Genomic DNA, 26,645 nt, shown 5'->3' with positions numbered 1-26,645 from the left:
GCAGCTGTTTACCAAACCCTGGCCAGTTGCCTCTGAGCAGCCCCTCAGAGAGGCCCATGGGAGAGTGAGACCTGCTTGCATTTGGGTGGTAGTTTGTGGCAAGAAGAGGGACTGCAGCTGGGGGCAAGGATGTGCAGGTAGGGACATGGTGTCCGTGGGCTTGGACAGCTTTGTTAACGTGGTGCCTGGGACTTAGAGATGGGCAGGTAAGGGAGCTGACAGCTCTCAGGCTAGGGGGAGATGGAGGGAGAGACACCAGGAAGTACTATAATGTCCAGGGCTTGGGACAGAGACCAGTGAAGGTCCCTGAGATTTGCAGGGAAGGACCTGGACTGAAGCAGAGTGAAGGGGGTATTGGAGTCACCCTCTGAGTCTATGTTGAGCATTTAGCACCCATGGTTTCATTGTAACTTTGCCATCTTAGCAGGTTCAAATCTCCCAGAAATAGGGGAAACTGAGGCCCTAAATGAATGTGAGGATCCCAGGCCACAGAGCTAAACAGAGGCAGGATTGTAGGGCACATCTTCCAGACCAAAGAGAGGCTATCATCTCACCCTGCTGTCTCCCACTTTTATATCGCTGCTCCCCCCAAGTGGTGCTCAACCAGGGTGGTGATAAGATAGTGAATAGGGAGCAGCCTCCCTTGCCCAGTTCTGAGAAAATGCCCAGCACAGCCCTCCTTTGCGAAGCCATTTATAAATAAGGGGTCCATCAACCTTATGGGCCATTAGGAAATACACTCAAAGACTACAGTGGCTTGGGGTTCAGCCCTGGGCATGGCTGTCCCAGGGTGTAAAGCAGAGAAGTAGAATGAGGCCAGAAGTGTGATTTGTGAAGCTGGACAAGTGTGAGGCATGCCAGGAAGCCAGCCCATGGAAGTGTAGGACAATGGAAAGAAACCCAGCCCAGGGAGCAGAGGAGGGCATCAGCCGAGGGCCCCCATGGTATCTATGAGGGGAGCAGAAGTGAAGAGGCCTGAAGGAGGACCCAACAGTCTGAGTGCAGAGGGAGATGATGACAGAACCAAGGATGGGGATCAGCAGCAAGCCAGGGGTCCTGCCTGATCACAGCCAGCCTTGGATATGGGTGGCTCACTGCCCCAAGGCTCAGCAATAAAGAGCCAGTAGCCATGTTCAGGTCAGCACTGGAACATCCAAGAATGTTTCTCTAGAGAACAGTTTCTTTCAACTCTCTCTCTCTCTCTCTCTCTCTCTCTCTCTCTCTCTCTCTCTCTCTCTCTGTGTGTGTGTGTGTGTGTGTGTGTGGGTGTGTGTGAGAGAGAGTATGTGAGTGTGTGTGTGAGCATGTATGTGTGAAAGTGTGTATGTGCATTGTGAGAGAGTGTGTGTGTGATAGAGAGACAGTGTGTGTGTATGTATGTATTCACAGAACACACATGCATGTATCTACCACCTATGGAGGCTCCTGTGTAGGCCAGTGTCTACTGTGTCCTTGTTTATCTACTGTTCCCATGTGTCTACTACCAGGGTTTTTTTGTGTCCCTCTATATGTGTCTGTCTCTTAGTGTAAGTAGAGAGTATTCTAGTGGCTTCATGTACATGTGACTCTGGGAAAGTCAGGTCATGTGGCTCTGGGGCCGGGCCAGGGCTACTGATTTCTATAGCAGGACAGAAAGGGAGATCATTCTACCTAAGGTCCTTTTGCGTCCAGCAGCTTGTTTCTCTGTCCCTGACCTGCAGGTGACCCCGAAGAGCCCCAAGCCACGGCAGGACAGAGGCCTCAGTGGCCATGGTTATAGTGGGAGACAGGTGAGAACTAAGACATCTTCAGAGGAGGCTAGGCAGAGATTGGTGACAGCTTGGGACAAGGCCTGTCTAAATGAAGGGCCAGACCCCCAGATTTGCTTTGTAGTCTGATACAGCAGCTTTCCTGACTAGACAGGTCCTAACCCATACTAGAACTACCTTAGCAAGATGTGGTGACTCACCTGTAATGTCAGCACTCTGGAGACAGAGGGAGTCCCCATTCATCTAGGGCTACATAGTGAGACCCTGCCAATAGATAAATGAACAAACAACAAAACTCAGAGCATCTCTAAGCCACACCTGACTCTGGGTTACAGAACTACCCCTACAGCCTCTCATGGGTCTGGACAGCTGATGTCCCCATAGGTGGGAACACACATGTGCACATGTGTGTTCAGACATTGTGTATGAACGTGTGAACATGGTTGGAGCTATGCCTGTCACTGGGTGAACACATGTGCAGCTCTTGGTTCAGTGGTCTGTGTCCGTGTGTGTGGGTCCATGTGCACAGCATGTGTGTAAAGGGTGGGGCACACTCAGATTTGCAGAGGTGTGTGGATGTAGAGGCGGCTAAATGTCAGCCATATACCACAAGCTGAACAGCTGCAGCTAGGTAGGTATGAGTCCAGTATGCACACACACATGCATTGGCAGGCAGGTGTGTGCAGGAGAAGGAGGCATATAGACTACCTATATGTACACTCATAGTATTGGTGTTCCCCAGTAGTAGTGTAGGCCTCAGGAAAGTTCCCATAGTATGGGAAGGGTGCAAGCAAGAGAAATCAATGTTGAGTGCATCAGCTCACCTCCTTAAGCAAAGTAGTTGCCACACGTGTGGTTGCAGACACACAGGCACGTTTGCACACATGCACATTTGTGGAACACCTGAGGAGGCAGAGTGGGGACCAGGTCAGCCTCTGGGCATAGCCCCCCTACCATCCTCCTGCAGGAATTTGATCCACCCCAGCAAACTAGCTCTGCCTGACCATGCCACAGAGCCATGAGCTGGGGGAGGGGCCACTCGGAAGTTGGCCATAAATTTCTTGAGATGCTTTAATTTTTTAAAAGCCCCATGTAGATGCTTTGCATTTCAAAAACCCACAAATATCAACTAAATGAGGTGCACCAGCAGAAGGCCTGGCCGGGCCTGCAGCTCTCCCTGCCCGCCCAGCAGCTGGGCCCAAGCTCAGCTGGGGCCCCTGGCCTGGCCAGCCCGGGGCCGAGGGGCCCATCTTTGTTCTGAGTAGGGCTCAGACTGCTGAGTGCCTGGGTAAATAGTCGCCACAGTAATCGCAGACTGATTCCAACTAATTAAATCCTGCGCCAAGAACCCACTCCAACCAGTATCCCGTGAGGCCACGAAAACACAGACACCCCAGACAGGCTTTGCTCAGGGCCGGGCCTGCTGCTCTAATCCTGTATCTTTTGAAAGATAGGCGCGTCCTGGGATGAGGGGTCAGCAGGCCTGCCCTGTGCCGAGCAGAGGAATTTTTCAATAACCAGCAGCTGGGGCACCAGGCACACAAAGGCTGTGTAATATCCTGTGAGCTTACTGTGGTAGAAGAGCCAGCTCCCTCCAGGCCCAGGGCAGCCACCCCCCACCGCCCAGGCCCACACGGCCAGTGACAGGCCACTGGGCCAGGCCTCCCCTCCCTGCCTTCAGAAGGGCAGGAGAACTAAGGTCGGCTGCCTGGCCACCCCTCTCTCCTGGATGGAGGCTTCCAAGAAGATTCATCCTTCTTATTAAAAACCAGCTTTGATGCTTCCAGGCCCCAGCTGTGGCTATGGCTGGCCTGCCTGGGGCAGGACTGGTGGGACCAGACCCCTAACAAGAGCAACGCATGGCTCTCACACAGGGAGGCCACTCAGTGCAGGGCAGTTCCCAGGAGGTCTGGCAGGGCCAGGTACTGGCTGTTGACCTTGAATGAGAGACTCAGTTGTACGCTCTGTGAAATGGAACATTTAGTCATTATGAGGGTGTGGAGTAGATTAAATTAAACAGGGGCCTAGTGGCTCTGCCCTCTGCCTCGTTCTCTTCCATAGCAACCTCCCTCACAGACTGTTGCAGGGAAGCCAGGTTTGTGTCCCAGGGGCTCTCGCACTGTGAAGGGTTGTCCACGCTGGGAACCCCACAGCACATATGAGAGTGATTAGATGCTGCAGAGATCCGGTTTATTTTATTTTATTTTATTTTTTTCCCCAAAGAAACAATAGTTGCCCCCTCTCTGGAGTCTGGAATGCTTTACGCCCAAGGTCTGGGACCCCTCATTTAAATTGGCTACGAAGGGACAGGCGCTGTGGCCATGGGAGGAGGTTGTTAGGGATGGAAAGCCAGGGGCCCAGGAATTTACAATCCGTTACTTGAGAGGTGTCCTGCCTCCCCCTCGCCCCACCCAGGCCTTCACAAGGCCTCGCATGTGCTGTAAAGATGTCACACTGGGTAGGGGCACTGAGGAGCCTTCTAGAGCCTGGCCTTGGGGAGAGGATACACTTCCTAGGACTGCATGTGTCCCTGCTAGGGGAGCCTGAGCCCGAGCTCACGAGAGTCCTGACAAGATAAGGGCATCTCTCCCTGGCACCTTGGTTCACAGACCCAGGGCACCTTGGTCAAATTGGACATCTCTCACTGCTGGCCTACACTACATGGTGCTAGGACTTGATATATGAGCGATGGTTCTTTGTCCTTCCCCCAAGATTGCATCTACCTTGTTGGCGCCACTGCTGCTTCTCCTCCTCCTTGTGTGTGTGTGTGTGTGTGTGTGTGTGTGTGTGTGTGTACATGTGCCTGTGTGTGACTGTGAATGTCAAAAGAAGGCATCAGATAGCCTGAAGCTGGAATTCCAGGCTATTGTAAGCCACCTAACATAGATGTCAGAAACCAAATTCCAGTCCTCTGTAAGGGCAGCAAGCACACTTAACCATTAAACCATTCTCCAGGCCTATCTTGCTGCTTATGTGGGGGCAGTGTGTACCAGTGGGGCTTGGCACAGGTGTAGTGCCTCTCTGAGCCTTGGTTTTCTCTCTATAAAGTAGAGATTCTGCACTTGAGGGAGTGAGATACCCTGGCTCTGGGTAGGAGGTGCGTGCTGAGCTGAGCAGGTATAGAGCCAAGGTATACCAGGAGTCTTAACACTGCAGGGAAGCACAATGCTATCCCCAGGGGAAGAGCATTGGGGAGAACTTGCTGAGTACATGGGGAGAGGGGGCCAGGCTGATGGCAGACTTCATGGGCACCTGATACACCAGACCTGGGGACCAGTGGAATGGGTGGGAGGCAGCTCATCACCAAGGAGGGTCAGACTTGGGAACCCTGTATGAAGCATACTAGTGATGAGCAGATGTGATGGGAGGAGGAAGCTCCCTGGTCCACTCAATGTGAGTGAATGGCAGCACGTGCCATTGAATTGGAACCTCAATAGGAGCTGGTCAGGGAGCCATGAGGGAGAGAGAAGGAGCCTGGCAAGCCCACAGGGTGTCTAAGATGGTCCCCTTCTCTTCTGCCCACCCCGACCCCCATTCCCATGCTCCAGGTGTCGGTTTCTGTCCTGAGAGCAGTTTATGCTGCTTCTCTGCTCATGGTGAGTGACAATGGTTGGGCTGGACCAATCAGCCCTAGCACCCAGTCTCCAGAGACCAATCACCCTAGCACCCAGTGGCCAGAGACCCTCAGTTCAGAACAAGGACTATTAGCATTATGAACTGTTGAACCTTAGGCACAAACCCAAGGGAGACTGTATGGAAATGCGCACGCGCATGTGAGAACTTGTGTGTGTGTGTGTGTGTGTGTGTGTGTGCGCGCGCGCACACACATGCGCATGTGGTGGGGGCAGGAGCTGAGTAAACAGCACTGCCCTGTCCCCTCTGAGGCTGTGGCCAGGTACACAGGCCTGTTTGGACAGCTGCCGTGTCTGTCTGTCTGTTTGGGAGATGTTAGCTGATAGATGGGGGTGGGCTGGCTGTTAACCCCTAGCTGCCTGCAAGGGCTCTTGCTTCCTGCCTCTATCTAGGGGACAAGGCAGCCGGTGGGTGGCCCTGACTACCCCCACCCCAGCTCCTCTCAAGCAACCCCTCACAGCTCTGAGTCACAGAGAGAGTGAGGGGGCTCCAGGGTGCTGACAGCCTGTCCCAGTCCACTCCCAAGCCTGGGACAGAGAAAAAATAGTGATTAGGGCCAAGTGCTCCTCTTTCTATCCAAATTCCCCTCTTGTCCCACACACCCTGGGGATAGTCCTCTATAAGACACAGCCACTGCCAGGCTCCTTCAGCTCAACCTGGAGTAGAATAGAGAGAGTGTGAGAGGGGGTCAGAGCCCCTGAGAAACTGAGCCAGACAGGGACAGTGTGGGCTGGGCTCACCCCATTTGCTCTTGGATGTCTGGGAAGACCCTGCCCTGAGGTGACAGGAATGCAGTGCTAGAGAGCCCTGCTTGCACCACCCTGGGTCTCACCTCCGTCCAGCCCCAAGCCCAGTGAGTTTCTCACCCTTTGTCAATGTCCCCAAAGCCACCATCTCTCACCCCCAGCCAGAAGCTGTTCAGAGGCCTGCTGGACACCAACAACAGTTCTTAGAGGGCTCCAGCCAGGAGCCAAAGAGATCTTTTGAAAATGTAAATCACTCAAGCCACTCCCCATTTAAAACCCTTCAATGGCTTCCTATAGTTCTTGAGAGTAAGACAAAATCCTTTAAATGGCCCGCAAGGCCTCCACAGGGTGTGGGTTAAATAAATCCGGGGTTGAGCCCACAGTGAAGGACCTGGCAGCTGGAAGTCGGGTGCCCCAGGGAAGAGTGGTAGTGTGTGTGTGTGTGGTGTGTGTGTGTGTGTGTGTGTGTGTGAGAGAGAGAGAGAGAGAGAGAGAGAGAGAGAGAGAGAGAGAGAGAGAGAGAGAGAAACCCAACCAGTCCTCTTTACAAAAGGCTAAGATTTGGGGCGGGCGGGGTGGGTGGGGTGTCTATAAGTCCACACACCTATCTCATTCTCAGGAAGAGAGAGACCCCAGACAAAACATAGATTGCCTCTGGGAAGGGTCCCTGAAGTCTAGGAATACCGTGGAAGCAGCAACCTTTTGGACGTTTCAGTAGTAAATCATGGGAGGCATTACCCATTCAAACATAAGCGCAATTGTTTGTGAAGGCTGTAAGACCCGCCCCTTGGCTGATCGGGCTCTGCCAGGCTTCTCTGGTTCCATTTGTCCCCTCCCCTTCAGCTTTTCTTTCTAGGTCAAGCTGGTGATGCCTCTGGATCTTTGTACACACTGCAGCCTTCCGCGGAATCCCCCCTCCAAACTTCGGTGGGGGTGGGGATGTCTTCCGACTGCCTTTCCCTGGAGGGGCTGGACCTGGATTTGCCGGTCCCACTTCTTGGTCCCACCCATCTGGGCAAAGCCCACTCCTACCTCTTTTTACACAGCTGTTCTCAGGTGTGCGAGAGTCCCAACCTCGGCCCTGCACACGGTACGGAAAGACTGAGGGAAAGGAGAGGAGGCCTAGGAATTCCATCCCACAGGCATTAGAAGGCTGAGAAAAATTTGCCAGACTCTGTAAGAGGGAAGGTGTTCTTAGCAGAGGGCGCTGCAAGGCGCCAAGGCTGGGCACTGGGTCTCCATAGCAACATGTCTGCCAAACTCTTGTCTCCCACGCTCAAACTGTGTGCCGTGAACAAGAACAAGTTACTTCCCAGCTCTGCCTCAGTTTGCCCCTCATCAAAATGGGGGTGTTGTCAAGGACCTCTCTGAGTTGCTAGGAGAGGGATCGCCGGGTCCCGGTCAAAAGTGTGCGCACACACAGCCGGTACTAAACGCTGGGGGGGAGGGGGGGGGAGACTGCTGCGGGCGCAGGGAAAGGGTTAAGGCTAGGCGGTTTTTAATTGTCAAATGACTGCGGGCGATTAGCGCTGGCAGCTTCCTCAATAATCGCTCTTCTCTGTACCTGCTGGGAGCTTAATTAAAAAACAAAGAGGCTCAATTTAAAGGCCATTACTATGCTAATGCAGCCGGGCGGGCGGTGATTAAGCGGCTCACGCGGGCAGCGGGCGGCTGGGGCGGGGCGAGGGGCGATCAGTTACCCACTAAACGGGCCAACAGTAGGGGGGGTGTCCCCAGGAGTGGCCTTGCTTGAGTGGCCTTATATTCCCTGTCCTGCAGAGGCACCAGTCTTAACCTGCCACGGCCACCCCCAGCCTGCAGGAGAAAGCCCACCGGCTTTGGAGAGGTCCAACCCTCACGCCTGTAGAGTCACTTTCAGCCCGCTCCCACCTACACCCACCTCTCAGAATCCCGTGGCTCATCTTAGGGGCTTGTTCTACTCACCAACAATAACTATATTTCCCCAAAAGTCACCCCAAGGGCAATTTTCATGTTCCTGTATCTCTGGCAACTCTCTCTTTCCCCCTCCCCAACCCCAAGAAAAGTATGGTCGTCCCGCCGCCGCCCCCCCCCCCCCGGTCAGGCAGGCTAGGGCAGGTCCAAGTTCTGCATTGAGGAGGAGACCCGATTTCTCCAGAGGTTATCCAGGGATCTTTTTGTTTGTTTGTTGTTTTGTTGTTATTGTTTTGATTAGGTGGGTTTTGGCTTTTGTTTGGTTGGTTGGTTTTTGGGTTTTTAAGACAGGGTTTCTCTGTGAAGCCCAAACTGGCCTGGAACTCATGGATCCACCTGCCTGTACCGTCTGAATGCTGGGATTAAAGGCAGAAGCCTTCACCCGCCTCCTACTGATCCTGAGATCTTTGAAGGAAGGCTCTTCCTGTGTAGCTGTGAGCTCAGGGCTGGGCAGGTTTCATTAGTGGTGCATTTGGTAGGACCTTTCATACATGCTTCACAATGTAGTTCAAAACAGAGCAGGACCAGAAATGTGTGCACACAAAAATGCATGGTGGAGGAGTGGCTAGAGCCAGAGTGGCAGCTGGAGTGTCTGGGCTAAGCAAGTTGTGCTATCCATGTATAGCTGTATCAAGGGGAGCACCGGGCAGAGGCTAAGTGGAAATGACTAGACTCACCTGCAGGGAAATAAATACTCAACTTGTCCTTAAGGTTTTGGAGAAACTCAGACATGTTCAATGAGAGGTCAGATTCTGAGAAACAAATCACAGGGATCAAGAAAAGGAGGTGCTGTCTGAATCCCTTGAGGACAAGAACAAGCACATAGGCTCTGGGGACACTTGCAATTTATACAGGACACCTTGAAGTCTGTCTTGACTCCCTGTTTTGGTCCGTGGGTAGGTGTGTTTTCATTGGCTGCCTGGTAAGATTTGTGAAAACAAACGTCACTGATTGAGTTGGCAGGATTGAAAAACACCCTCCGGATCCTAGGGGAGATTTACCTCGGTAAATAAAGAAGTCAGCATGAAGCACATAACTGCTGGGCAGGTGTAATGGCTGCCACTGGCCATCAGCAAGGCTCAAGTTGGGCACAAACCCCACAGCAGAGCCAGCACTTTAAAAAATTCTGTGAAAAATCATTTATCTCAATAAAAATAATTTTAGTAAAATAAAAAAATAAAAGGGAAAAGTTGTAAATTATTTAACTATACTAGAAAGAAAATTGATCAAAAAATTAAATTGCCTTGGTGGAGTTTCTTCTAGAACACACTAGCTCAAAGGAAGTTTATCAGTGTTGGCAGAACCCTAATTAAACCCTGCTACAGTTTACATACAAAGATGGCAGAATTGTTGGGGTTAGAATGGTGGACCACAATTCCAGCTTGGTTAGTGCTCTGCCCCACAATTGTGTCCCAGTCCCTCCTGCAGAGACCAGGCCCCTTGAATGCTGCTGTTCCTTCTACCAGGAGAGCCCTGTGGCTGTGACTTGGATCCTATTCCCACTCAGTCCTTGTCACCTGGCACGGCAGTTGGCCATGGTATGTGTTGGTAAATGCTAACACATTGCAGTGAGAGGTTGGGATGGATAAGCAGGCAGTCTGTGGATGAGTGGAAGGCTGAGGCTATGGGTAGGTATGCAGGGAAATGGATGGGTAGATAAAGGTGTGGATGGATGGTAAGAAAATGGATTAGGTAGGTAGAGGGATGGTAATAGAGGAATACATGAGTAGGTGGCTAGATGGATGGATTGGTGCACGGATGATAGATGATGGGTGGATGAACACGGGTGGATAGATAGGTGGATGGATGAATGGTAGATACGGATATGTGAGTGTGTGACTGGCTGATCTATGGGTGGATTATGAATAAAGAAATGGGTGGATGGATGGGAAGATGGATAAGTGAATGGGGAGTAGATGAATACATAGCTGTTTAGGTGATTGTGAATGGGTACATGATATACAGGACAAAAAAAAAAAAAAAAAAAAAAAAAACCATTGCTTTATTTTCAGGTCTTGAGTGTCTCTGACATTTCATTCTTGCCAGCTTGTTCCTGACTAATGCACTGTCTCTCTAGCCTTGCAAATGGCCTTTACATTCCTCATGCCTTTGCTTTTTTCAGGTGCTTCCTCCTGGGATGGCTTCTCTGCTTGTTTGTCTTTACACAGATTGCAACTCTCAAGTAAACTCACCACCACACACACACTCCTCACTGGAAACCAATGCAGTCTTTAAAAAACAGTGTGTGTGTGTGTGTGTGTGTGTGTGTGTGTGTGTGTGTGTGTGCGTGCATGCAGGCAGGAACACAGTGACCTGTGGAGGTCAGAGAACTTTGCAGTTCATTCTCTCCTTTCATGTTTGTGTGAGCTCTAGGGATTGAACTCAAGTCCTCAGTCCTGTACAACAAGCATCTTTACCCAGTAAGCCATCTGGTCTTTCCTCCTCTGAAATATTTTTAGTTTTATTTATTTGTTTGTTTATTGTAGTAGGAACTCACTATGTGGTACTGATTAGCCTGGAACCCACTATGTAGACATTGGCTTTGAACCTGGGGCAATCCTCAATTACAAATGAGAGTCACTACCCCCAGCTCTGCTTTGGTATTTGAAGCTACCAGCAAGTTTTCTCCTGCTCAGCTCTGCCTTCCACCTAGCTCAGGCTTTGTGATAGTCCCACAGCCCTTCCTGGGCATGTGGCTCTAGGCCAGTGCTTTCTGGCCATGGAGGATCCCAAGACAAAGCTGGTGGCTGCACATCTCCTGGTACGGCCTTTCTCATCTTCCACCTGGACTGTGGGAACCACACAGCCTTTCATGTCCTCAGTACCTCCAGCCTAGGACATGGACCTGGCCACCCTGAGCTGACAATGTGAGGCAAAGTTATCACCAGGTGGACAAGAGGGAAGCCACAGTTGGCTTCTGGAACAGGAATCCCTGCAAAGGGGCCAGGAGAACTGTACCAATTTCCCTCTGTAGTAATGAGACTGGGCATGCCTGTATGCAAAGAATGCTTGGGCCTGGTCTGTAGGAAACAGGTCAATAAATCTTAGACTCTAAAACTTAAGGTGGAATAGTAACAGTACTGAGAGCTCTTGGAACCAGCAACAGGAGGGTAGAGGCAGGGATGGGCAGCAAGAGGAAAGGAAGGAGCAGTACAGGACCTGGCTCACAGTAGGTGCATAAATGTGAGAGTAACCCTCTCTTTGTGGTTTGGGATAACATCAAGCCATTGATCTACCTGCCCCTCTACCTCCCAAGTGATGGGACTGCAGTCATGTGCCACCACACCTGCCTTTATGTGGTGCTGGGGCTCAAACCCAAGCCTTATATGTCAGGAAAACCCTCTACCACCCAAGCTACACTATTTTTGGGGGCCCAGACCAGAACCCATAGTCTTCAAACACAAACAGAGTCCTTAGCCTTGTGTCCTCACACACTTGGCTGCCTTCGCTGGCTTTCCTATGGCTCTTCTGCCTGGATCAACACCCTGAGCTGGACCACAGGGCTTCATGGGAAGGTGCTCAGATGGGGGAAAGGGAGGGCTCATCTACTTCGCCACTGTCCTGAACTTTGTCTCTCTCCCTGGTGGTAAGAGAGCTCCTGTCTGGTTTCAGAGCACTGCCCCATCCCAGTCCATGATGAGTTCCTCTGAAGATGGAACATGGTACGAGCTCATTCCGTAGGACTGCATGAGTGTATGTCTGTGCTCTTGCCCATACCTGTGTGTGTTTCCATCTAAGCTTTCTCTAGAACTTCTGATGTCAGCTGCTGCCCCTGGGCACACCCTGTCCAGAGTTGGCCCCAGTCTCCCCTCCCTTAGTGTGTCTTGGCTTTCCTTTCTTCCTTTCTTCCTTCCTTCCTTTCTTTCTTTCTTTCTTCCTTTCTTTTTTCTGGGCTTTCCTTTCTAATACCCTACCCCACTTGTTGAGAGGATCAGACCCCTCCCCTCCTCTGGCATCCTCTCCTTTGGAAGGCTCCTGGGGGTGAGGCTACTTCTGGATGCTGACCTCACCTTGCCAAGGTCACTAGGCTGATATCCCTAAGCCTACCTGTGCCCTCCCAACCATCATAGTTACACAGCTGCCAGAAAGAGCCAGTTAAGATGCCAGCCCAGAGGGCCAAACAGATGGCTTAGTGTGTTAAGGTGCTTGCCACCAAGACTAATGTCTGAGTTTAATTCCCAGAACCCACATGGTAGAAGGAAAGAACTTAGACAGTTGCCCCTCCCCCGACACACACTAAATAAGTAAACAAACAAGTGATAAATATTTTAAAAGACTTTTAAATGATAGCCTATTAGCCCAAAGCCTTCCCAGGTTGCATGACCCCCCACCCTCTGCCAGCTCTGCTCCCACCTGGTTCAGTCACCTTCATTCACCTGCTCCAGCCACAGTGCCCTGTGTTATTTCCTGCCCCCCCATGCGCACTCTGACCTCAGGGTCTTTACACTGCTGTGCCAACAGCCGGTACCCCTTCTCTAGATGTCCCAGCTGCCTCCGACTACCCTCTCTAGAACTGCAGCCCTCTAGACACCTCCTTGCTCCTGTGTCACTTTATTGTCTGCTTTGGCACACTGTGTGTGCTGGTCTGTTTGTTCACATAGACACGCACTATTCTAACTTACGGCTGCCCCTCTGCTGTGAGAATGGGAGTTGAGGGGGGGTCTGGGGTGGACTGTTCCTTCCACTCCCAGCTCCATCCTCATTTAGTGCCTGGCATGGACAAGGTGCCAGTGTCTGTGAGGTCCCTGAATGTGTGCCTGCTGGTGTGGGGACAGTACCTGAGGCTCCTAGCTGGGCTGGTCCCTGCCTGCCTATGGCTTATGACCTCCAGCCCTGGCTGGGGCCTCCCCACTGTGCCTGAGAAGTGGATCAAAGGGCTGAGAGAAGCCTGGGGCAACCCTCATGCAGGCTGGGCAGGCGACAGGTCAGCAAGGCTCTGCCAAGCCCTGGCAGGCCAGGAGGTACCACACCGGCAGCCAGTGAGCATGGCCAGCCATGCAGCACATTCCAACTGCCTGATTGACATGCACTCCGGGCCTGCCTGCGGCTCCTGCCGCATCAAAGCAGATGTTTGCAGCTGGTTTGAGTTGGATCCCATCAACAGGCCCCTTTTTGTCTCCAAATAAAAAACAGCTAAGCCCGGAATGATAAGGATGCACAGACACATGGGGGAGATGTCAATAAGTCCCAGTGATGGGCTGACTCCTGCAGTCCCTACCTCCCCTACTGTCCAGGGCCCTGTCCCCAGGCTCTGGAGGCCTGCTCCTCACCCTTGTACCTACATCATAGGGTGCCACAGCCCCCACTGTAAGAACCCCATACCACAGGGTACTCTTGCTATCTTGAGCCCCATTAGTGGAACCTGGGGTCTTGCAACCACACCTGCCACACCTGGGTGTGACCTGGAGAAGGCTACCACACCTTTTTAGATGGGCACATGGCCCCTGTTTTCTAACAGGGAGCCAGGCTGTCAGGACAAAGGCGGCCTGTCCAAAAATCAGGAAGCTAGTAGGGCAGAGCTGGGATTTGAAGCCACTCCTGCCACCTCCCCTCCCCAGAACCAATTCCCTATGCCCATGTCATGTCCTCTCCCTGGAAGGCCCCCACCCCAGCTCTCTTCCACATTTGGCCATCCCAGCTTCCTGTGGTGAGCACAGCATGTATCACCTGCCATACTGTGGCCATCTCTGTGGGACCAGGCAGTCTGGCTCTGTGCATAGGCATCCTCACAGCCAGCTTCCAGAGTGTGGCTAGATGAAGCAAGGAAGGTGCCACAGTGGGCACTGTAGAGCATGCTACCCCCCCCCCCAGTGAGGACGAGAAGGAAGAGAGCTTCCACTCAACAAGAATGATAAACTAGTGCTGGGAATCTTTTCATTTATTTATTTTTTTATTTTATGTGCATTGGTGTTTTGCCATGGGTGTCGGGTCCCCTGGAACTGGAGTTACAGACAGTTGTGAGCTGCCATGTGGGTGCTGGGAATTGAACCCTGGTCCTCTGGAAGAGCAGTCAGTGCTCTTAACCACTGATCCATCTCTCCAGCCCTAAGCCTTCTCTCCAGCCCTAGCACTGGGAATCTTGAAGACACAGTAGCAATAATCACAGTCCCCATTTAGCCATCCGGTCCCGGGAGCCCCACCCCACAGCAGCATCTATCATTGTTCCCATTAAACACATGAGGACACTGAGGTTCCAGGGCTTGAAAGTGACAGAGCCAGGCTTCTGAGCGTGGCATTGCCACCTGGACTCTGGGATCTGGCTGAAGACGTCTGGGATGAGGGCAGCTCAGAGAGGCCAGAATTGTATGTGTGCTCCATGCATCCCACAGTGATCACTGGCTGAGAAGTTTGTCTGTCAGGTTCACTTGTTTGCAAAACACTGTGTTTTCAGACTTTTTAAAATTAGCCTCTGGTGAGTATAATAAATTGTTCTTTAGACAACCCAACTCAATTGTTGATGGAGATGGGTTCTCACATAGAAGTTTTATACCGTGATCACTGAAAAAAATGTGCATGTAGAAATGATGTTCAATTTGGTTTTTATTTATTTTATTATTATTATTTTTAGAATGTATCTCATGTTTCCCAAGTTGGCCTCAAAGTCACTATATATTCAAGGGTGATTTTAAGCTTACTGACCCACCTCCAGAGTTCTGGGATTACACATTCATGTCACCATGTCTGGTTTTATGCAACACTGGGAATCAAACCCAGCTTCCTGCACTCTCAGAAAACATGATGAGCTATATTCCCAGCCCTGGCTTTGGTTTGTAAAGAACCCAGACCCTTCCTGGAGAGGAAGAATCATGGGGTGTGAAGTAGATTGGGCCTCCAGGAAGCGCATAGCCTTGGGGCTGATGCACAGGCTCAGTAACCAGATACAAGGCTGTCTGGACTCACAAGGTCAGAGTAGTGTTGTGTGTAACCTTGGACAAATATCTGCCTCTGCCCTCCAGGTCTGTGAGGTCATAGAAAGATGATCCACGTAGGTGGCCATGAAGCCTGCTTGGTGCTCAGAGCTGCCCTGTCATTGAGTCAGAAGAGCAGGACCCGTTGAGGCAGATAAGAGCAAGAGGGACTGGCCAGAGCAAGGCATGCTGGGGCTTAGGCACACAGCAAGGAACCTGCTTCCAGAAATCATAATAACTATGGACCACAAGGTCCCCTGAACCAGCATGGCGCCAAGGGCCTCTTCCCAATTGCTCTGCAGTTAGCTAGAAAAAGTCTCCTCCCTGATTTGGATGGGGTTGGCTGTTGAGACAGGGTTTCTCTGTGTAACACTTGTCCTAGAACTCACTCTGTAGACCTCTAACTCAGAGATCTGTCTGCCTCTGCCTCCTGAGTGCTAGGATTAAAGGTGTGTGTCACCACAGCTGCTTGGTTCTTTTTTGTTTGTTTTCTTTGTTTTTGAGGCAGGATCTCATGTAGCCCTGGCTGGCCCTAAACTCTGTTACCAGAGATGACCTTGAACTTTTACATTTCTTTTTGTTGCTGTGTGTGTAATGGGAAGGCATGCGTGCTAGAGCGTGCACACTGAGGCCTGTTCTCGGCTTCCTTCCACCGAGATCTCTGTGTTTGAGGGATTGAACTCAGGTTCAGGCTTGCACAGCAAGTCCACCCATCAATGAACCATCTCACTGGCCCCAACACTGAACTTTTCATCCTCCTGCCTCCACCTCCCAGTGCTGAGATTACAAGTGTTTATCACAATGCCTGCTTTAACATAGTGCTGGGGCTAGAACTCAGGGCTTTGTGCATGCTAGGCAAGCACTCTACCAACGGGGCTACATCCCCAGCCCAAATATTCCTATGTAATGGATGGGCAACTGGAGTCTCAGAGGTTAAATGTCTTGCCCAGAGTCACATAGCAAGGTAGCTATGGAGCAAGGGCGAGGAGTGTTCATCTAGGATATTCAAACTGGGTTTGCACCTTGGAGTTGTGGAGCCAAGGTGTGCCCCAGCCCTGTCTGCTTGCAGGTCTAAACTGATAGCTCCTGCCTGTTGTGCTGAGAAGCAGGCTTCAGTTGAGTCCCATACACACAAAGCGAGCTGAGACCAGGAGAGTGGGATTGCCCACAAAGTGTCTATGCTTCCATGATGGCAGTGTCCTGCCTGTGGCTGGCCCAATTCTCCTCGGCTCTCAGTAGCTTCTGGTTCCAGCCATGTGCCCAAGGTGAAGGGACTGAGAGAGAGAAGGGGATTTGGAGAGAGGAGGAGGGAAGCCCTATATACATACACATGTACTTGAGAGTAGCTCTCACTCTGTCCCTGCATGGTAGACAAAGCCGGCCCCATAACTGGGAGTGAGTATTTCATACGTGCCCCCCGATGTTTTATTGGGTGGAGAGATGCTTGGAGACCGAACGGATGGCACATTCCGTTTATAAAGTGCACGCCGTTTGTTTTATTTCCCAGGCTCTTGCAATCTAGATAACAGATGATGCCCCGAGTGGCTGTGCTGCCTGGAAATGGCTGCTGGAGCCTTTGGAGGGGTATTAATAATAGATTGTGTTGATAAGCTTGGAGAAAGTCGCAATCCACCCCCTGCTGCCAAGGCATTAGTGTGGCTGTTGAATGTAGGAGCGCCAGCTTGGTGGCATAGTCGCTGAATGCAGGTCACCCCCAACACACACCCTGCTTGCTACTTCTCTGCAGCCTAGGAAGCCCTGTGTCTTGAAGCCCCACAAGATGTGCTGAGCCTGGCCTGGGACCTGGACCTGCCAAGATGGCCAAGACCTGGCCAGTACTTTTCTGTTTAGGCTCCTGAGCGCCTTAGTGCAGAGCGGCAGTGAGGGGCAGGCATCTGTCTCTGGGAAGGAGGCCATAGCCAGACAGGTTTTTAAGAGCCTCTGCCTACCTATGGCTGCCAATGGGACAGGTTGGATCCTGAACAAAACTACCCCACCTGTGCCCTCCTTGCAAGGTCATAGGCTGGGCTGGGGCTAGAGAGGTCCCACTTGCCTCCAGCACCTATTCTGACCTTCAGTCCCATGCCCAGACTTTGCACACCCACACCACAAATGCACACCAAGGCCCCCTGAGAACTAGAAGGAGCTATAATCTGCCTTGAGGTATTCCCACTAGAGTTGGGACCCCCCCCCCAAACCTACATTATGACTTTTTGCCGACTCACATGCTCAATGTCATCAAACCCTCAGGATGGTCTTCTGATACCCCCATCTTACAGCAAAGCCACCTGAGGCAGTAAGGAAGTTCAGAGGCATGTAGAGGAAGCCATGTGCCCTAGACTATGGCATCATCCAGAGCAGGTGTCATTGGAGTTGGGTGTTGCCGGTTGAATAGGAGTCTGCCAGACAGAATAGAGGTGGGTATGGAGGTTGCTCCCAGTCTGAGTGCTCTGACCAGTGCCAGGGCAGCAACCAGAACTGGAGGAATCCCTGCCCACTGCACCACAGCATTTTGTCGTGGGCGGTGCTGATGGCAGCCCCGGGGAAGGGAGGCAGGGCTGGAGCCTGGCGTTTACGGCTGTCCCTGCTCCAGAACCGATTAGCAGAGAATTGCAGCTGTAATCTGTGCCCGTGATGGCGGGCCATAAAGAGGGATGGGACTTGAGCGGTGCTCCCAAGGTGGCGCCCGCAGACGTGGCCCGGGGATGCGGGGAATGAAAAATGGTTTTAATTCCCTCCCAGCAGCAATAATTTGATTCTTCATAAATTTTTCCATCAAAGTGTTGTTGAGGCTGAGTTCCCACAGAGCAGGCATGTGACAGGGTGTGGGGTGTGGGGAGGAGTGGTCAGCAGAACATCAGGACCATCCAGCACAAGCCAGCCAAGGGAATGGAAACCCTGCCGGGGCTACATCCTTGGATGGGAGACAGGGTCATTCATGATGAGTGCCTGGATCAGCCCACCCTAGGAGTTGTTTGTTACATCAAATGTGCTCTGAGCAAGAGGAGCTCTGGTCTGCACTTCCTTTTTCTCATCCCTAAAATGGGGCCAGGTCTCTCTGGTCTCAAGGGCCATTGCAAGATCAGGTGACAATGCATGTGTAATGTGCTGAGTACAGCTGCTAGCCATGCTTTTAGCAAGCCGTGCCCATGCTGAAATGAAGGGACGAGAAGGTGGCACCAAGCCAAGGGGCAGGGACAGAACATGTCCAGCAGATACTGTGAGGGTACGCTGGAGACCCTGTGGCTATTCTGAGGGATTACAGCCAGGAAGTAGGGGGTGGTGAGATGGGATGCTCTTCTAAGGGCGCTAAGGAGCTGTGGAAGAGTATGGATCAGGAAAGAGCAAGATCAATGAGCATACGAAGTTCTGTGCCCTGTGTTGGGGCACAGGTGAGGGGAGGTTGAAGGATTTGAGATCTGGGAGCCCAGGGTGGGGAGAAGGGCCCAGGCTGGAGGGCAGGGCAAAATTAGGATTATTTGGCTATGGGATGAAGGCTAGTGGTCAGGGAGTGAGGCTGACCCTGAACACTGCCCTCTAGTGGCTTCCATGCCCAAGCAGGAAGATCCAGAAGCAGAGCTGACTGGGTCCCCTTGGGACATGCAGAAGGGGAGGGTGTGTCCCTGACCTCCCCACACTGTCTGCCAGGGTGGCAGAGGGAGATGTCTTGGTTGAGACCCTCTTAGCCCAGCCTGTGCCTCCTCCATGACCTGCAGGCTCTTCGCGGCAAAATGCAGTGGCTGCATGGAGAAGATCGCACCTACCGAGTTCGTGATGCGGGCACTCGAGTGTGTGTACCACCTGGGCTGCTTCTGCTGCTGTGTATGTGAGAGGCAGCTGCGCAAGGGTGATGAATTCGTGCTCAAGGAGGGCCAGCTGCTGTGTAAGGGTGACTACGAGAAGGAGAAGGATCTTCTCAGCTCCGTGAGCCCTGACGAGTCTGACTCTGGTGAGCCTGAGCTGGGACAGCTGCAGGACATGGCTCCATGGGATTCTGGAGGGGTCTTCTGAGCTCCACAGACCTGCACCCCCCCCCGACATGTCCAGCCAGCACTGATGTGCCACATCCATCCCTGCATGCACCTTAGTACTTATCTGGGTGCCAGGCACAGGGAAAACACACCGCTGTGCCTATCTGACCACATGTGTACCCAGTGCTGTAGAGACACCAACCCATGTGCCCCTATATGAGGCCATGTGCACACACACCCACACATGCAAAACTCCCCCTAGGCACATACATGCATACATGTCTATGCTTCATATCTCTGCAGCAACCAGCACACTCACAGGCTGTGCATATGTGTTTGTATATACTCACATACACTGTGCATGTATACACTTGCTCTTTAGAAAGTCCCAAGGTTCAGCTGACACCCTGTCACTCCTGAAACTTGAGCATGGAACATGCTGAGAAGGCTGCCCTATCCTTGGAGGTATCCTAGACGCACAGGGATAGCTTCTGCCCATGTGAGGAGCGTCTGCCACTTCCAGGATCCCAATGTCTAGGCTGCAGTACAGCAGAGTCCTCATGTACCTGCTGAGCCACTGTGACAGCATTGCTGTGGCCACCTGTATTCCCTTGGAAGGGAAGGACACTGGCCCAGCTTACAGATATGGTAGAAAGGATCACAGTCCTCCATGGGGCTCACCTCCAGAGAAGGTGGGGCTAGGGAGAGGCCCCAAACCCTGGGGTCATGGAAATGGTGTGTATGTCGCTGGGTGTGCATACATTTTTCTTCATGCCACATGTGCCTTGGCATGTATGTATCCCTGCCTGTGAGTACAAGCCTATATAAGCCCATGATTGTAAATGTCTCTAAGCAGCATATGTGTGGGCCTCTGTACCAAGATGCAGGCATGTGTACCCAGCAGTGAGTACATTCTGTAAGTGTGCACATGTTTGCATATCTTGGCACTAAGTTCTCCTGCAAGGATGCCTGGCCCCTCTGTCTTTGTTAGTAGCTAGTCCCTGGAGATCTCAAGAAAGAAGGCCCCCCTGATAGTCTTCTCTTTTCTCCTGGTCCCCAGATAGCATGACACATGACACTCAGAGGCCAGCAGAAGGTGGGTTTCAAACATGATGAGCTTGGGAAGCCCAGGGCCAGCCTGGGCCACAGTTACCACATGCCTGTGCAGGGGGCTGCTGACCTTCAGACACACAAGAGCAGACCTGTCCCTTTGTGTAAACACCAGCACCCTGCACACACTCCAGTGTGTGTCTACCTGAGGCTGATGAGGGCCATGCATGTGCACCTGGGTCCATTCTCCTCCCCTCCTTCTCCCTTCCCCTCCCCCTCCTGGGCCTGAATCACGGTCTCCCTGAGACCATGAGCACCTGCAACTGTGGATGCCATAGGGGAAACTGTGGGTCAGAAGTTAGACCAGGCTCAGCCCAGAATGAGGGAGTGAGGATTGTCTGTTAGGATCCAGGGATGTGCAGGGAGCAGGAGATGAAGGCCCAGGCAAAGAAGGCTCCATGGGCCTAGGGGACAGACTACTTTATCCGAGGTCATTAGGGAGCCACAGCAGGTGGGGGAGGGAATTCTCACCTAAAGAATCAAAGTTGAACTGACAGGTTGGGTTTTGTCTTCCACAGTGAAGAGTGAGGATGAAGATGGAGACATGAAGCCGGCAAAGGGCCAAGGCAGCCAGAGTAAGGGCAGTGGAGATGATGGGAAGGACCCAAGAAGACCCAAACGGCCCCGGACCATCCTCACCACGCAGCAGCGAAGAGCCTTCAAGGCTTCTTTTGAGGTCTCTTCCAAGCCCTGTCGGAAGGTGAGGAGTTCTGGGCAGATGGTCTGATGCCAACACCCCTCTTTTTCTTATTGTGGATCCAGCTCCTCCTTCCTGACCCATTGCTATCAATCGGGACAGGAGTGTCCCTCCATCCCTCAACCCAACTGCTACCTCCCAGCTATCATCTACACAGACCTGACCTGCCCCCCTCTCTCTGGGTCAGGTCCGAGAAACACTGGCAGCAGAGACAGGCCTCAGCGTGCGTGTGGTCCAGGTCTGGTTTCAGAACCAAAGAGCAAAGGTAAGAGGTGACTGTTACTCCAGTGCTAGGACGCACCCAGGAGATGGGGATGGGCAGAAGGGGTGAGGGGACATAAAGGGGACCTGATGTGCAGGCTGAGACTGAGTGGGTCCCTGGCTTGTTACCCTGCAGATGAAGAAGCTGGCGCGGCGGCACCAGCAACAACAGGAGCAGCAGAACTCCCAGCGGCTAGGCCAAGGTGAGCCCCAGGGACATGGGGAACAGAGGTTGCAATGGAAGGGTTGCCAGAGTCTCTACTGCAAAAGTCATTGTTGTCCTCTTGTGCTCAGTGTGGCCAGGTTCTTTCCCTACCCAGCCTAGTTTGCTCAGCTCTCATGGAATGCCTCCAGGCCAGGATTATCAGGCATACCTCAGGAGGAAACTGAGGCCTGGGGATATCCAGGGACCTTCTGGGATCACACCACTAGCAAGGGGCAAAGCTGCCTGTGTATAGGGCTCCAACCTGCACTTTTAGCAGTGACATACACTGACTGGCTAGATGCTACCCAGAATCCTCCCAGCTTACCAGTGCTCATTTGGTGCTACCCCAGTGCTCATGACCCCTACGATCCCCACCTTTCCCGCTGTTCTGTCACCGTCTGCGGAGTGGTTGTTCTCGCCCACCTTGGGCCCTCTGAGTATTGTTTGTCTTTCCTATAGAGGCCTTGGCAGGATCCCCAGGACCTCCCCATTTCCTGTTCTACCGAACAGAGGCAGCCTCCCAACATTTCTTCACAGCACCTGCCTTGCTTTCGGTAGCCCCAGAGGGAGCCCTGCTGCATCCCATTCCTAAAACTCCCTATTGTTGCCATCCAGCCTACCACTTGTTTGCCCAGGTTGCCGGCCTTGCTCCCTGATGTCTGGCCCCACCTGTTGGACTCTTCAGTCCCACCTGAAAGACCATCCCCTCCCTAGCCTGTCCTGTCACTCCCTGGTGGTGCCTTCGGTTCTGCTGGGATGAGGGCTTTTCCGCCAAGAAGCCTTCCTGGGCTTGGTGCTCCCACCTGGTTAACCATGGAACATGGCTACTGCCAAGAGAGCCTGCCACCTCTCCAGCCTGTGCCCCTGTAGCTGGAGCAGGTAGATGGCCGAGCAATGGGAAGTCTTTGGGGGAAGGGACCTGAAGAGAGAAGGTAGAAGGTGCATCGAGGAGGGGAGTCATGGGGTCCCTGGGGAGTATCTGAAGGGACTATCAGGACAGGGCAGGCAGGACCAGCTGGTGAAGGCATTCATTGTCCTCAGAGGTCCTGTCAAGCCGCATGGAGGGCATGATGGCTTCCTACACGCCGCTGGCCCCTCCGCAGCAGCAGATCGTGGCCATGGAGCAGAGCCCCTACGGAAGCAGCGACCCCTTCCAGCAGGGCCTCACGCCGCCCCAAATGCCAGGTGACCACATGAACCCCTATGGTAAGCTGCCCCACCCCATCTGCCCCGGCACTGTCCTCTGTCCTTGCCTAGCCAGGCAGAGGCTATGACAGTCCTTGCTGCCCCAAGCAGAGGGCCCAGGGTAATGCAGCCAGGACTGCCCCCACGCCTCCCGCTGATGCTGACTGACGGGAAGGGCCTAGCCCCAGCCAGCTGGCCTGCCCATAACCTCTGGCCATGGAGCCTGCAGGGCTGCCAGGACCTCCCGGAGTCTTAGCCCACACCGAGCTCCTGACATCCCTTTTGCACCCCACAGGGAACGACTCCATCTTCCACGATATCGATAGCGATACCTCCCTCACCAGCCTCAGCGACTGCTTCCTCGGCTCCTCTGATGTAGGCTCCCTGCAGGCCCGCGTGGGGAACCCCATCGACCGGCTCTACTCCATGCAGAGCTCCTACTTTGCCTCCTGAGAGCCAGCTGGGCCGCATGGACACTTGGGCCTGGGCCTAGGGTGGGACCACAGGCCTCTGCAGCCAGCCGGCCCCCCAGCCCACCACCCACTCAGACTCTATAGACAGCCATACGGTGCCCTCCCCTTGGCCAGCCGGACCTGGCTCAAGTGCCCACTGGGCACAGCCAGACAGGCAGATGGGTGCAGCCTGGGCAGGGATTGTGTCCTGCCCATAGAGACCTTGTGACCCCTGGGGACCCAGAGCTCTTGGACAGCCACTCGCCTCCTAGCCCTTTGACTCCATCACCTCCTTTCCCCTCCCCACCTCTTTTTTTTGGGGGGGAAGCTTATATTTGTTCTATTTTTTTTAACCTTCTCTCTATTTCCAGCCAACCTCTATTGTCCCTGCAAGGCCAGCCCTGGGACAGTGCCTGGTACCCGAGAAACAGTTATACGGGTGTCCTGCGCAGGTGACCACTTCCCCTTCTGGTCAGCGCAGGGGGTGGTTTCTGGGTCCTAGGAGGCCCAGGGTCACTGTCCCCAGCCCTAGGCTGGGGCAGAGTAGAGGAAGAACCAAGCAGGGGTGACAGGCTCTTTGTCCCTGCCTGAAGTAGGAGTTACAAGCAAGAGGAGGGATGTGGGCCGAGCCCAGAGAGACCCAAAGGGACAGAAATGCACATGTAAAGGCATACACATCTGTAGGCACACCCATGCAAACATGCATATACACCTGGGTGCGCATGCACACACACACAGATGTGGAAGAGGTGGACAGATGCTCTGCAGTCTAGGGACAGAGGTCAGCAGGCAGGGCCTGCCTCTGAGAGCAACTAAAGAGAGAAGAAGGAGAGAGGCTTTAGAGGTGAGCAGGTGGGTGTATCCAGGCTCTGTACAGGTCAGGACTACAGAGCAAGAGGGCAGGCACAGACCCAAGTCCCAGGTCAGAGATGGAGCCCACAGCACCACGTAGACTCAGGCCACAACAGATGATCCAGATGGAAAGGACCCCAAAGGCACTGTCTTAACCCCATCTGGTACTCGATTCCTTTGGTCCTTGTTCTTCAACAGGGCTAGCTGCCCTTCTTATGGCCCCTGCTGACCCTTAGTCTCCTCTTAGCAGACTGAGGCTGTACACTGGCAGGTGTGGGACTCTAGCTCGCTCACACGGAACAGGCCCATCCCTTCCCCCTGCTTCTGCACCTTACCTCTCATAATGTGGTCTGAGATCCAGCAGGTGCTTTAGGTCTCGGCTTGGGAAAGCCACCGTTGTTGTTCTGTGATGAGCCTCTGTCCTCACACAGGTACAGTGACAAGTCACAACTCCTCATCATGTGTAGATGGGGTGCTGATTGCTTAGAGCCCATGGAAGACAGTGACCTGTACCTAGTTCCCTTTCCTGCCATTGGCTCAGTCAGCTTGGGCATTACCCTGAACCCGCTGTATTCCTTTCCTCAGTCTCAGCTGGGTACAAGGCTCCCTGCAGTACCCATGCACAGTATATATCCCACCAGCATTTCAGCCTCCTGTATCACCCCAGCCCCAAGTCTCCTGGACTCTTCCTGCCCAGAGCAGAAGCAATAGTGTGTCTTTCCCTGGCAACCTCCACTGGGCCCTGACAGGCACTGGGTCCTGGGGCCAGATGCCCAGGATGCTATCACTCATTTAATGCTGAATCCTAACCCCCTAACACACACACATCTGATGTCTGCCCAGCTCTAGCTGTGAGGACATAAGAATGAGTGTCTCTCCACTTTGGGCTCCTGTGTCTGCCTTTGTGTGGGTTTGTACTATCTCTGGGGAGACCTCAGACCCCCCTTAACCCCACTCAAATGTCACAAGATGGAGTCAGCGGGGAAGAACAGCTGCCAGCATAGCCCTCCGGTGTCCCTGTTTTTATAAAGGGAACATCACTAATTTCCATGCTGAAGTTATGGTCCCGAGCCACTTGCTTTCCGGGGATTCATCCTTCCCTGCTCTGGCATAGCTGCCTTGCTGAATTGTACAGGGCATACTTGGGGTGGACCTAGGGTGGATACTGGCTCCTGGGAGACTGGCCTTCTCTTAACCATGTTCTAAGTTGGAAGATACAATACCAATAGGCTGTGTTGATCGTCCCTTCTGTGACAGCTGGGAAACCTGAGACAGGTCAGGGGCAGGGATGTTCTCAGGGTTCCTTCACTGAACATGGCTGGGGCCTGCTGCCCTGCCGAGACAAGGAGCACATGCCAGCCCTGGGCTGCTGCAGGGACTCAGGCTTCTGTCCTGTGAGCAGAGGCAGCCCTTGCCACAGCCCTGTCCGCTCAGGTTGGGGAGCTGAGGCTGAGACACGTGTTATGGGGCTGGAGGACTAGCCTGCAGCCTGGAGGGGCACCTGCCCAGGTGTCACACAGGAGTGGCGTGCACCCGAGTGTCTCAGCCACTGCTTTATCTGTGGATGCATTCCTTGAGGCTTCCCCATACTCTGCTGCCCTCAGTGACTCATAAGAGGCCACACACAGGCACCACACCAGTGTGCCCGGTGTGAGGGTCAGACCAAGGGGTGGCACAGGCGGCCTGCCATCATGAAGGATTCCTGGGGGGGGGGTGAGGAACTACCCAAATGAGTAAGCCCAGCTGAGAGGCAGCCTCTCCTCCTTTAGGGACATCCCTTTGAAGTGAGGCCACCTCCCCAGTCTACCTGGATGTCCCCCCTGCTCAGTCAGGGAACACGGGGAAAATGGACTCAGAGCTCTGGGCACCCCTAGGGCCAGGGGGATGCTGCAGCCCAGGGCTGACCGCTGCGGGGAAGGACCACCACACTCACACATGTGTACACACACACTCACACCTGACACAAGGAGGTTCACACAGGGCCTGGAGCAGGAAAGCAGGAAGGACCCTTGAGCACAAGGCCCCTGATAGGGGCAATTGCCCTAGGGGCCCACTGGAGGGAGTTTGTTGCAGCTGAGCTGTGGTCAGGCCACCCATCGTAGTATTCTTCCGTTTACCTTGTACAGACTGCCCGCCTGCCATCCCCACACACATTTTATTTAATAACTTGTCATTGTTAAATTATTTATTAGCGTTACCACATCACCACCCCTGCCTTCCACTCACCTGCCTCTTCCCACAAAAGCAGAAAATGGAAACAACAAGAAAAAGATGAGATGTTGGTATATTTGTAAATAAACAACCTGTACACGCCTGTGTGGCCTCTGCTTGGGGGGGGGGGGACTAGGCCTGCAACACTATTAGATTTCCCTGTGGCTGCCAGGAGCAGCAAGTGATGGACACAGGGTTTGGGGGTCCATGGTCTTGTCCAGCTCCATCTAATCCCTTTCTCCCTCCTTGTGCAGCCTCAGACATCTCTAGCACTGAGCCCAACACTGCCATCCATCACCACTCCTCCCTGTCCAAATTACCTAACACTCACTCACCCATCCCTTCATTCAACCAGCCTTTGCTTATGAAAGGTCCTTTGAGAGTCAACCAGGCTGGGAAGCAGGGAAATGATGGTCACCTCCAAGGATGTAGCGTGGGTGAGGAACACTCTGGAGCCTTGGTCTGGGGGGCACCTGGTCTCATGGGGGTGGGAGTCAGGGAAGGCTTCCTGGAAGAAGCCACTCAACCAAAATCTGAAATTACCTAGTGGACAGGGAGTGGTCCAGGTTTACACACTTTGGAGGAGGCAGAAGCTGAGTGTCCGAACCGTTAAAGTAGCCAAGATTGTGGGCCAGGAGAAGATGCTGCTAGGCAGAAAAGATGTGATTGGCCTAGGAGAATTGAGTAGGGACAGAAACTTTGACCAGGGTAGT

General features: G+C 53.1%; 1 protein-coding gene across 2 annotated transcripts in view; it reads left to right on the top strand.

The window, feature by feature from the left end:
- The window catches only part of Lmx1b (LIM homeobox transcription factor 1 beta), a 73,410-nt gene extending 50,227 nt beyond the window's left edge, over positions 1 to 23,183 (top strand). The window contains exons 3-8 of one of the 2 annotated variants that reach the window (XM_051185245.1): positions 18,705 to 18,937; positions 20,588 to 20,769; positions 20,954 to 21,031; positions 21,164 to 21,230; positions 22,274 to 22,417; positions 22,713 to 23,183. In XM_051185245.1, coding sequence (XP_051041202.1) covers positions 18,705 to 18,937; positions 20,588 to 20,769; positions 20,954 to 21,031; positions 21,164 to 21,230; positions 22,274 to 22,417; positions 22,713 to 22,870 — 862 coding nt within the window. In that variant the 3' untranslated portion in view covers positions 22,871 to 23,183. Of the gene's footprint in view, positions 1 to 18,704; positions 18,938 to 20,587; positions 20,770 to 20,953; positions 21,032 to 21,163; positions 21,231 to 22,273; positions 22,439 to 22,712 lie in introns of both variants that reach the window. The other variant, XM_051185244.1, reaches the window with a different exon arrangement.
- The last annotated feature ends 3,462 nt before the right edge of the window (positions 23,184 to 26,645 follow it).

The sequence above is a fragment of the Phodopus roborovskii genome, unplaced genomic scaffold (assembly GCF_943737965.1).
Source record: "Phodopus roborovskii unplaced genomic scaffold, PHOROB, whole genome shotgun sequence".
Classification (NCBI taxonomy): Eukaryota; Metazoa; Chordata; class Mammalia; order Rodentia; family Cricetidae; genus Phodopus; species Phodopus roborovskii.
Note: the sequence above shows the minus strand (reverse complement) of the source record. Positions and strands in the feature narration are given on the sequence as shown.